Genomic DNA, 12,935 nt, shown 5'->3' with positions numbered 1-12,935 from the left:
AATATGGATAGAGTTGAATTACCCTTCAAACTGGCCATCAATTACTCACTGGGCCAAAAGCATGCTAACCAGCAGGTTGCTTGCTCCCAGATACGTGACCAGTTTGATTGCCTTATCCATGTTTGCAGGCCAGTGTATTCAGTCATTCCTTTCAGGCAGTTGGTCAGTAAACAAAACTACAAACATTTTTTAATTATTATTTATATTTTAGTGATGTCAAATGTGAGGTGATGATGAGAGCCATTGTGCTATTGTCAGCTAGTGATTTTTTTTTTTTACCTTTGTAGAGATTAGGCTTAGAATAAAGATCTAGAATGTTCTTCTTTTAAATAATCTATGTAGATTCTATTCACTCTTAGTGCCCACTTCTAATACATATGTTACTTTAAATAAATATGGATTTCAATGTGTATTCTTATCTTCAGTAATTGGAATTAATTTTAAGACATTTTCTCATTGTTTAGAGTTTCTCAGTTTGTTCAATCAACCCTATCTTTGCAGGTTATTGGGAAGGGCAGTGAGCATTCTGATGATACATCAGTTGATGAGAAGTATTTGATTGCCACTTCAGAACAGCCCATAGCAGCTTTCTTGAGAGATGAGTGGCTTAAGCCAGAGGACTTGCCTATCCGTTATGCTGGCATTTCTACCTGCTTCAGACAGGAAGTGGGTTCCCATGGTCGAGACACCCGTGGCATTTTTAGGGTTCACCAGTTTGAAAAGGTTAGTTTGCTTATCGAATGGGTTATTGAGCGGTATAAATTCACAATTTCCACACTTTGGAAGTAATATTACAATTTTCTAAATTCTAACTTAAAAAAAAGTATAATATCTTTGGAAATTCCAACACAGATCGAACAGTTCATCTATGCCTCACCTCATGACAACAAGTCTTGGGAGCTGTTTGATGAGATGATCTCAACTGCAGAAGATTTTTACCAGTCTCTGGGATTACCCTACCGCATTGTCAACATTGTCTCTGGTCAGTCTTTGTCTTCTTTTGCTTGGAAATTGAGACTTGGTCTCAACTACTTTTGTAGTGTATCACACAGACAGCTATATGAAAACTGTAGTTTAGTAGCAATTGTTGTAAGTTTGTTTAAATTGTCATTTTCATAGGTAACTGTTATTGTTATTGAGATGCAGTCGACAAGTTCTCAATGAACGGCTTTATTTAACCAAGTGCATATTTTCACATTTTAATTTTACTTTTACACATGCTTGCACCCACACTGCTCAGTGTGCTTTCTCTCTCAGAAGCAGCTGCAATCCCATGTCTTTTTATACTTGTGCCACTCACTGAAAGACAGTATGTGTAAGAGCCTTGCTCTTCAATTTTGATGGCTACAGTCTTCATTTACTAAATATGGCACTGCCATACCCCCTCCTACACAACATTCAGTATATTTACTTTATGGTACAATTTTGTAAATATACTATGGTCTGGGGCTGTTGCTATCGATTATTTTAGTAATCAAGCGTTCTATGTAGCGTTGCTATTATCCCAATTCTTCTTCTTCTTCTTTCGGCTGCTCCCATTAGGGGTCGCCACAGCGGATCATCCGTCTCCATACCACCCTGTCCTCTACATCTGCCTCTTTCACACCAACTACCTGCATGTCTTCCCTCACCACATCCATGAACCTCCTCCTTGGCCTTCCTCTTTTCCTCCTACCTGGTGGCTCCATCCTCAGCATTCTTCTACCAATATAATTCATGTCCCTCCTCTGCACATGTCCAAACCATCTCAATCTCGCCTCCCTCACCTTGTCACCAAAACATCCTACATGTGCTGTCCCTCTAATAAACTCATTTCTAATCTTGTCCGTCCTCGTCACTCCCAACGAAAACCTTAACATCTTCAGCTCTGCTACCTCCAGCTCCACCTGCTGTCTTTTACTCAATGCCACTGTCTCTAATCCATACAACATCGCAGGTCTCACCACAGTCCTATAAACTTTCCCTTTCATTCTTGCAGATACTCTTCTATCACAAATCACTCCTGTCACTCTTCTCCACCCACTCCACCCTGCCTGCACTCTTTTCTTTACTTCTCTAACACACTCTTCATTACTTTGCACTGTTGACCCCAGGTACCTGAACTCCTCCACCTTCTCCACCTCTTCTCCCTGCAACCGCATCACTCCACTGCCCTCCCTCTCATTCACACACATGTATTCTGTCTTACTCCTACTGACTTTCGTTCCCCTTCTCTCCTATTATCCCAATTATTATTATAATTATTTTTTCTTTATTAAATAGCAATACTAAATATACAAGAGAAATAAGATCTCTTAAAATAAACAAGAAATTTTTCCTTTTTAGAATTTTTTTTAATTATTGCTGAAATTGCGTACAAGAATATCTGTGAACGCTTAACCCATTTATTGCATGTAATTGCCATATTACATCAAAATGTAAATACAAATATATACATAAAAAAAATCATATATAAAAATACATTTCAGATTACTGGTTGGATTATAATAAAATGCACCGTGTTTTCTCTAAGCTTTAGTTAGAAATTATCCCAAACTTTGGAAACACTGTTTCTGCCACATAAAAAAGAGTTTGCCTAATACTGAGTTCCAGACCACCGTTGACCATGTGTCGGCCTGAAGTTTGAAACTGTTGGTGTGTGAACGAGGCCCCCTCTGCGTCATCTGTCTTGTTCTGTCTTCTCCAGGGCTGATTCTTAGATCTCTGAATTAGGCAGACTATTTAATGTGGTGGGCTTCTAAAGGAATTTCTCTTTTCCCCTCACTGTTATCTACCCGTTCATTCTGCAGTGTCTTCTGTGTTCACTGTTCAGAGCGCTCCAGAGTTTAGCGGGTGGTGCGTGAGTAATAATAGTCCTTGGGAAACGCAGTGCTCTCCGTGTAGTTAAATGGACTAAACGAAGCATATTCGCTTATTAATATAAAAATTTCGAATCAAATTACTTTAGTTAATTGAGGAATTGTTAGCCCTACTGTGATCTATATTTTGGTTTTGTAACAAAAGTCCTTTGGACTTTTTTGTAGGTTCTTTAAACCATGCAGCCAGTAAGAAGCTGGACTTGGAGGCCTGGTTTCCAGGATCTCAAGCTTTTAGGGAACTGGTATCCTGCTCCAACTGCACAGACTATCAAGCTCGCCGCTTACGTATACGCTATGGCCAGACGAAGAAGATGATGGACAAGGTATGGCTTCTTTACCTAGAGGCAAATTGCCCCTTAGAATGGTGTAGTACTAAAATGTATTTGCAGGGAAATTATTAAATAATCATAATTCAAAATTTAATCAATTTAAATTCATTTTATTTGTATAGCGATTTTAATAATGGACATTGTCTCAAAGCAGCTTTACACATAAGGTGGTAATAAAGAATTCATATGATTGTTCTTTATAAGTGTAAATTTGTCCCTAATGATCAAGCTGGTGGACCTACCGATAAAAGACTTGATTAAATAAGTATGTTTTCAGCCTCGGCTTCAACACTGAGACTGTGTCTTAGTCCGGAAAATAGGGGAGTACGATATACAGTACAGACCAAAAGTTTGGACACACCTTCTCATTCAAAGAGTTTTCTTTATTTTCATGACTATGAAAATTGTAGATTCACACTGAAGGCATCAAAACTATGAATTAACACGTGGAATTATATACATAACAAAAAAGTGTGAAACAACTGAAAATATGTCATATTGTAGGTTCTTCAAAGTAGCCACCTTTTGCTTTGATTACTGCTTTGCACACTCTTGGCATTCTCTTGATAAGCTTCAAGAGGTAGTCACCTGAAATGGTCTTCCAACAGTCTTGAAGGAGTTCCCAGAGATGCTTAGCCCTTTTGCCTTCACTCTGCGGTCCAGCTCAGCCCAAACCATCTCGATTGGGTTCAGGTCCGGTGACTGTGGAGGCCAGGTCATCTGGCGCAGCACCCCATCACTTTCCTTCTTGGTCAAATAGCCCTTACACAGCCTGGAGGTGTGTTTGGGGTCCTGTTGAAAAATAAATGATGGTCCAACTAAACGCAAACCGGATGGATTAGCATGCCGCTGCAAGATGCTGTGGTAGCCATGCTGGTTCAGTATGCCTTCAATTTTGAATAAATCCCCAACAGTGTCACCAGCAAAGCACCCCCACACCATCACACCTCCTCCTCCATGCTTCACGGTGGGAACCAGGCATGTAGAGTCCATCCGTTCACCTTTTCTGCGTTGCACAAAGACACGGTGGTTGGAACCAAAGATCTCAAATTTGGACTCATCAGACCAAAGCACAGATTTCCACTGGTCTAATGTCCATTCCTTGTGTTCTTTAGCCCAAACAAGTCTCTTCTGCTTGTTGCCTTTCTTTAGCAGTGGTTTTCTAACAGATATTCTACCATGAAGGTCTGATTCACACAGTCTCCTCTTAACAGTTGTTGTAGAGATGTGTCTGCTGCTAGAACTCTGTGTGCCATTGACCTGGTCTCTAATCTGAGCTGCTGTTAACCTGCGATTTCTGAGGCTGGTGACTCGGATGAACTTATCCTCCGCAGCAGAGGTGACTCTTGGTCTTCCTTTCCTGGGGCGGTCCGCATGTGAGCCAGTTTCTTTGTAGCGCTTGATGGTTTTTGTGACTGCACTTGGGGACACTTTCAAAGTTTTCCCAATTTTTCGGACTGACTGACCTTAATTTCTTAAAGTAATGATGGCCACTCATTTTTCTGTACTTAGCTGCTTTTTTTTCTTGCCATAATACAAATTCTAACAGTCTATTCAGTAGGACTATCAGCTGTGTATCCACCTGACTTCTGCACAACACAACTGATGGTCCCAACCCCATTTATAAGGCAAGAAATCACACTTATTAAACCACTTATTGCAGGTAATATTGCACACAGTAGCATTATTAAATAGTAAAACAGTAAAAACAGTAACTTACACCATTGAACAGTAATAGCAGTGTGTATTTTGGTTAATGGTTCACTGGGAGCAGCTTTTATTGTACAGTCTAATAGCAGCAGGGAGAAAAGACCTTCTGTATCGCTCTTTCAGACACTTAGGATGTAACAGTCTGTCACTGAAGGAGCTGCTCAACGAGGTAACAGTTTCATACAGGGGGTGGGAGGCGTTCTGCAGTAATGATGATAGTTTTGCTACCATCCTCCTTTCTCCCACCTCCTGTACAGTGTCCAGGGGAATCCCCATGACTGAGCTGGCCTTCCTGATCAGCTTGTCTAGTCTCTACCTGTCTGCAGTAGAGATACTGCTACCCCAGCAGACCACTCCACTGAATATGGCTGATGCCACAACAGAGTCAAAAAAGGTCTTCAGTAGCTCTCCCTGCACTCCAAAAGACCTTAGTCTCAGTGTAGATGGTGAAGAGAAACGGGGCAAGAACCGTTCCCTGCGGGGCTCCAGTGTTGCAGACAATCATGTCAGACTCACAGTCACGAGTCCTCACATACTGTGGTCGGTCTGTGAGGTAGTCCAGTATCCAGGCTAACAGATGATGGTCCACTCCCATGTACACCATCTTATCCCTCAGGAGCAAAGGTTGGATGGTGGTAAAAGCACTAGAGAAGTCAAAAAACATGACTCTCACAGTGCTCCCTGCCTATTTCCAGGTGTGAAGTAGCCCAATTTAGGAGGAAGATGACTGCGTCTTCCACTCCAATGCCAGGTTGGTAGGCAAACTGAAGTGGATCCATTGATGGGATCACCCGAGGTCGGAGATGAGTGAGCACCAACCTCTCCAATGTCTTCATCAGATGTCTTTATCTTCTGATAGTAAGGGGCAGTGTGTATGATTAACTACCTCAAGACTACCTCTTGAAGCTCATCAAGAGAATGCCAAGAGTGTGCAAAGCAGTAATCAAAGCAAAAGGTGGCTACTTTGAAGAACCTACAATATGACATATTTTCAGTTGTTTCACACTTTTTTGTTATGTATATAATTCCACATGTGTTAATTCATAGTTTTGATGCCTTCAGTGTGACTCTGCAATTTTCATAGTCATGAAAATAAAGAAAACTCTTTGAATGAGAAGGTGTGTCCAAACTTTTGGTCTGTACTGTATATCGGTGATCAAATCAGATTCATGCATGTGAACATTTAGAGTGCGTTCTTTCACTGCATGATTTAATCTATTAAAATGCATTTAAAATTATTGAAAAATTAAAGAAATGTGGACAGAAAATGTGTACATTTATATTATTTCATATAGTTAATTAATATTGCATGAAAAGTGCCCCTTTTATTCTGTTATCTAATTCTGATTACAAATGCTATATTGATCTTATAAAACTGTTCATTAAACAAGAAACTGTGTCTCTGAATTACAGTGTGTAATTCACTGTGACTGACCCGAATAATTTAAACGGGTGATACATTCAATTGCAATGACTTTATTTAACAGTGACTTATTGGCAGTTATAGTTTCACATTTAAAGTATATTTGCATTGTGAAAATTATTTTGATCAATACTGATTTAATTAGCTTTGTAACAGTCAAAATGTCTTATTATTCTGATTGATTGAGTAAATGTAAGCATTTAATCCATCACTGCTATAAACTAACCACCATACCAAATATGAAAAATCTAAATGATTTTAGGAGTCAGCTGTCCACGTTAGTCCTTAAGGTACCAGCACAATAACACACTCAGCAAAATATTGTCCAATTATCGTTATCGATAAAATACAAAACAATATTGAATGTTTTTGTCAATATCAAGCAAACCCAATTAAAACTTTTTTTTGTTTTTTTGTTTTTTTGGCAAGGTTGAGTTTGTGCACATGCTCAATGCAACCATGTGTGCTACTACTCGTGTAATATGTGCTATTCTGGAAAACTACCAGACTACAGAGGGCATAATCGTTCCAGAGCCACTAAGGGAGTTCATGCCTCCAGGTAATCATATTTATACATTTTAATCTATGTCAATGTTTTAAGTGAATTTTATGATATTAACTATAGGCCTTTTTAGATTAAGTGAGCAATATTACTCAAAGCAACTTATGAATTTGATGGCTGCAGCATCTCAAAATATTGGGACCATGTTTAAAGAAAAGAGGAAGGAAGGGAGCAGTAAAACGTCCATATAGGTCAGAGCTGAGGGGACAAGTTGCTTGATTTTTGGGAGATGAATCTTGTCCCATTCGTGATAGATACAGGATTTTTAATTTTATGGACAATAAGTGTTTTAGGTACAGTATGCAATTTAGCATTGTCTTGCTGAAATATCCAAAGACTTGAAAATGACATCATGATGGAATTATTTGTTGCTTTAAAACCTGTATATACCTTTTGATCATTGCCTTTTCAGATAGTCATAGCTGCCCATTCCATAGACACATAGGCTTTTTAATTTAACAATGATAATACATTTAATTTTTCCTCTCCTATAGTCTGGAGGACACAGCATCCATGGGTTCCAAAAAGACTTTTATATACTAATGTTGGTATTTGTCATAAACAGTATAATATGATTTAAATAATAAATAAATAGTGGTGGAATGCTTTGAGACGAGTAATGTGTGTGTTGAGTTCAGGTTGTACAGTTCAGTAACACACAGTTGAGTACTTCAGTTGTGTGTGTTGAGGAGCCTGATGGCTTGCAAGAAAGAACTGTTGCGTAGTCTGGATGTGACGGCCCGAATGCTTCGGAACCACTTTTCTGATGGCAGGAGGGTGAAGAGTGTGTGGGGTTGTCCATGTTCATGTTTACATTTGGCTGCTTCTTTGCATTATAGGACTTCAACCTGGATTTGTGGATGGCATAGCAAACTTTGTTCACACTCGTTTTTAAACCCATACAGTGATTTCCATAACAAGTTCATGCCTCTTGCACACTGATTTCTCCTGTTTCTTGAAATCTTCAGATTTTTATACTAGTGATGTACTGTGGATGATGAAATATTCAGTCTTTGCTGAATATTTTAAGTAATACTTGCTTTTCCAGCCTTTTTTTGCCCCTGTCCCAATGAGGCCTGTTGCAACCATCAAATTAAGTTGCCACATTTTTTTTTCTTGAAATTTTGTTTACTTAGAATACATAAAATGTGTAAGGATGTTCTATTATGAATAAAATATGGGTTTGATATTTGCAAATCATTTAATTAAGTTTGCAATTTAAATGCACTCAATGTTTTTAAGATTTCAGCATGAAATAAAAATTAAATGGTAAATGATGTATAGCTGCATGTTACATTTTATGCTTTTCTGTGTTTCTTTTTTTGTTTCTAATGTAGACTTATCTGAAATAATCAAGTTTGTGAAGGCAGCTCCTATTGACCTAGATTTGTCAAAGAAGCAGAAGAAACAACAAGAGGGAGGGAAGAAAAAGAAGCAGCAAACCACTGCCACTGAATTGCAAAACAAAGTAGAGAGCATGTCAGTAAATGACTCTTAAAAAAAAAAAAAAAAAAAAAAGTCTTTCAGCTTTTGCTATTCATTATTGATCTCATTAAATATTCTATTTCATCTGATTAGGCTGTTATAATATTTCCTGCCACCTCTATCCCCCATTCTTTTGGGTGGTAGTCATGCATGTAATACATTATGAACAGTGTTTTATGTAAACATCACTGGTGACTTGCTGTAGATGTCAACAGAACTTGCTTAAGATGCAAATGTGGAGGCACATCAAATAAATGAATGACACAATGTGTAATGAATTTTTTATTATATTGCACTTTGGATGTGGTGCACATTTCACAAAACTGACTGGGTCGTCCTTAAAACATCACAATGGCATTAACAACAGAATGTAACCGAGGAATAAAACACTGACGACTGACTGAGTTCGGTCAGTTGGCTGTTACGGTCTGAATAGGCCTACATTATCCTGCAAACACTATGGACCTTCTCATCTCTGTGGGGCCACAGCTCATGGTCAGTCACATTCATCATAATATTTACTTAATACAAATTTTTTATTAAGTAAGTAAGTGATATTTGTTGCAAAACAACCATTAAACAAAAGTTTGAAAGATATGTCATATCTGCAGCTACAAGTAGGCCTTAATTTGCCTACTACTACCAATATTTATCTACTAGTGATGCAATTTCCAGTGTACTACACATTCTCCCCAGTCTCCCCAGAATGCTGTTTGTAGGTAAAATGTTCAGTTCCAACAGTTCACTCAAAACAGGTAATTAAACTCAGGGAGTTGAGTCAAAATTAGCTTTAATGTAACTGGACCTCCACTTTCTGGAGAGCACAAGCTTTCTCAAACTGTGTGCCTTGCAGTTGTCTAAATAGCATGCTATGCATGCAAAGTGCAAATTGTGCTGGCTTGTGTTAACGAAAACAAAATAATTGCATTAATGATACACTGATAGTACACATTCCTGAAAGATTCAATTCGGGGACAGGGTTGTATTGATTCACAGATCTGGGGAAGGGTACAGAAAAATGTCTGCAGCATTGTTGTGAGCACAGTGGCCTCCATCATTTGTAAATGGAAGAAGTTTGGAACTACCAGGACTTTTCCTGGAGCGGGCCGCCCGGCCAAACTGAGCGATTGAGAGAGAAGGGCCTTAGTCAGGAAGGTGATCAAAAACCCAATGGTCACTCTGAAAGAGCTGCAGCGTTGCTCTGTCGAGAAAGGAGAACCTTCCAGAAGAACAACCATCTCTGCAGCACTCCAACAATCAGGCCTTTATGGTAGAGTGGCCAAATGGCAGCCACTCCTCATTAAAATGCACATTACAGCCTGCCTGGTGTTTGACACCTGAGGGCACCTGAGGGACTCTCAGACCATGGGAAACACGAATGCCAAATGTCATGTTTGGCACTGATTATCATCTGGAGAATAGTATTCTTACAGTGAAGCATGGTAAAGCATGGTCACTTCTATTGCTATTGACTCTAGTCTTTACTTTGAGGCTCACATGAATAATATTACCAGGATCACCTTCTTTCAACTTAGAAATATTGCTTAAATTTGAAATATGATGTAGGTACAGGATTCAGCAAAACTAGTTCATGCTTTTGTTACATATTGATTATACTACTGTTTAATGTATTGCTTTACTGTCTGGGTGTTCATGTAAGTGCATAAATAAGCTTCAGTTATCTCAGAATGCAGCAGCAAGAGTCCTTACTAGATCTAGAAATTATGAACACATCACCCCTGTTTTAATCAGTCTACACTGGCTCTCAATTAAATCTCGCATTGATTATTAAAATACTACTACTGACATATAAAGCAATTATACACAGTCTCACACCACAGTATCTGAGTGAACTTCTGTACCAATATGATTTCCCAAGCCTACTTAGATCAAAAGGTGCAGGCTATTTGTTGGTACCTCAAATAATGAAGACTACAGCATCTTTCTCTTATAAAGCCCCACAGTTATGGAACAACCTTCCAATCAGTGTTCAGGACTCAGACACAGTCTCAGTCTTCAAGTCGAGGCTGAAAACATTTATTTAGTAAAGACTTTTATCACTAGATCTTTTTTAGGTAAAGGAGCAAATCCAGAGGGATTGTGGATATAATGCGTTTGGTGAACTGGGATATTTGTATGTCGTCCCCTCACTCTTCGCGCTATATAAATAAACTTGACTTTCTCTGTTCTCTCAGGTTTGTTGATGGTGGTGTGGTGGGGCATCTCTTATCCTAGAGATCCCTTATGTCTGTGTTACCTTCTGGTTCTCCCATTTAGTTATGCTGCCATAGCGAGTCTTGCCGGAGTCCACAACTGCACAGTGTCCTTACTTTCATAAAACAATAAAGACACATAATAATCTATATCCTTCTCACCCTGTCAACCCTCTTCTCTCTCTCTCTCTCTCTCTCTCTCTCTCTCTCTCTCTGTCAAGTAAACATGCTCCTAAGGTTCCAGTGACCACTCTTCCTGCCCCTCTCCCCTCCTCAGATCTGCCCACTTTGTCCTGGCCTGCCTTGGATGGTGTTCTCTTCGATCAGAAGCCACTCTCTGGAGCTGGGGATGGTTACTCATCAACAGCCTGGGGATCCATGAAATGACGGAGTAAGAACAGGAACTCTGAGGATTTGGATTTAGACTGTAGTTAATGTCAAGAGTCTGCTACACTGACTCAGAACTACAATTTGCTTCTGATCACCATCACTGCACACCTCAACATTGTTTATCTGTAATAAATGGACCCAGAATGCAACCCAGATTAAGTCTGGTTCCTCTCAAGGTTTATGCCACATAATCTGTGTAGAGCTGCTTTGAGACAATGTTCATTGTTAAAAGCACTATACAAATAAAAACAAATTGAAATGAATAATTTTTTAAAATTTTGGTTAGATGTGGTAAGAATTACACACCTGAGATGCTGAAAAAAATAATGACAATTTAAGCCTTATATTTGTATATCTTGAAACATATAGAAACATATATTATGTATATATTTTCTGGTGATTTGTACCTTTTAATAACACTACGAAGAATAACATTATCAGTCACATCAAGACCTGAAATTCTTTAAGAATAGTATATTTTTCTTTAATGTTCAACACGCGTCAAAAACACCCAGCAGTTATATTTTTCAAAATAATATCTTGTACTGACTCCAAAGTAGTCTCTGAATGTAAGAAGATAATCAACAAAAGTGATTTGGTTAACATACTTTTGGTTCAAAATGTTGTCCCTTCTTGAAAATTAAAGTGAAATAATTAAACTTTCATTAAATACTTAAAAGCAATAAGGTTCTTACACTTGCTACTGACAATCCTAAAATTTCTTAAATATTTTAGAAACCTCTACTAATTCCCTGAGTTATGTCTATTACCATAGTAATACCGGCACTAAGAGTGGCTGGGGTTGGTTCCCTGACCAGGGATTGAACCCGGGCCGCAGCGGTGAGAGCGTCACATTCTAACCACTAGACCACAAGGGACCCTTATTACCGTAGTAATATATGTACAGTATATTCATTATACCCTCATCTGTGACATAAAAGTGGCACTGAAAGAGGGCTGGTCTATAATATGGTTTACCAGGTGTTTTGTAAGAAAATGCAGCCCTTACTCTATTGGTTCTGGGAGCCCAAGGCAGCCTGCTGTAGTTTTAAGCTCATCCTCCTCTTCAGTAACGACAAGTACATAAACGTCCATGTTTTCTTTACCAATACCACGTTCACTTGTGCATAGTTTTTCAGGTAACTTTGCAGTAAGGTTTTTTGAAGCATCTTGGTTCTTGAAGCATCCCACAGTTCTTTGGGATTTAGTCTTTCTCAGTTTGTTTTGTTTCTTTAATTAATTCCAGACAGACTGGATGATATCAGATCTCTGTGTGGAGCACTGGCTGTTGTCAGATTCCTTGTGCAAACAAAAATCTTATGGAAATAATTAATTGGCTAAATTAACATTTGGATGTGTAAACTCATTTTCTACTGACTCATTTACAGCAAAAACTATAGTTACAGTTAGAAATAACTGACTTGAAACCATTTTTGCTGATGAATATACTAGTGGCCTAAGACGACTTTTGCTAAGACTAAAAACAGTCTAATGACCAATTTCAAGTCCCATGTTTCCAAGTCCCATGTGCTGGTAAATTTGTTTGACTGTTAAATCATATTATTGTGGCTGTTTTGTAAGCCATTAAAACCTAAGGGGGAAACCAACACTGTATCGATTCCAGATTCTGTTCTTTTCTCCTTACTACATTCTGTTCCTGATGTTGGAGAAAGAAGAGGCTGAACAAATTCTTCATGTGAAGCCCAGTTCAGATTATATTGTGTTGCGAAGAGTTCAACTTCTTGCAATGCTACGATCTGCAGCGTTCTGAAAGCTCATTATTACTCTGTATAGCAAAAACTCCTTTTCTGTTCTTATTTCTGACTTTTTTTATATATAGGTTGGTCCCTGGATCCAAGATGGCGGCGTGGCAGTAGCTCGCAGCAGCTGCTCCAGGCCCAAAATGGTGCCATTGAGAGCATCTTGAGCAGCTGCATCACTGCCTGGTTTGGGAACTGCACCATC

General features: G+C 38.8%; 1 protein-coding gene across 1 annotated transcript in view; it reads left to right on the top strand.

Annotated features, from left to right (window-relative positions):
- The window catches only part of sars1 (seryl-tRNA synthetase 1), a 22,712-nt gene extending 14,078 nt beyond the window's left edge, over window positions 1–8,634 (top strand). The window contains exons 7-11 of the mRNA XM_046869903.1: window positions 502–723; window positions 853–982; window positions 3,024–3,181; window positions 6,750–6,879; window positions 8,220–8,634. Of these exons, the coding sequence (XP_046725859.1) occupies window positions 502–723; window positions 853–982; window positions 3,024–3,181; window positions 6,750–6,879; window positions 8,220–8,380 (801 nt within the window). The 3' untranslated portion in view covers window positions 8,381–8,634. The remainder of the gene's footprint in view (window positions 1–501; window positions 724–852; window positions 983–3,023; window positions 3,182–6,749; window positions 6,880–8,219) is intronic.
- The last annotated feature ends 4,301 nt before the right edge of the window (window positions 8,635–12,935 follow it).

This window comes from Silurus meridionalis, chromosome 16 (assembly GCF_014805685.1).
Source record: "Silurus meridionalis isolate SWU-2019-XX chromosome 16, ASM1480568v1, whole genome shotgun sequence".
Lineage (NCBI taxonomy): Eukaryota > Metazoa > Chordata > Actinopteri > Siluriformes > Siluridae > Silurus > Silurus meridionalis.
This window is presented reverse-complemented; position numbering and strand designations above follow the sequence as displayed.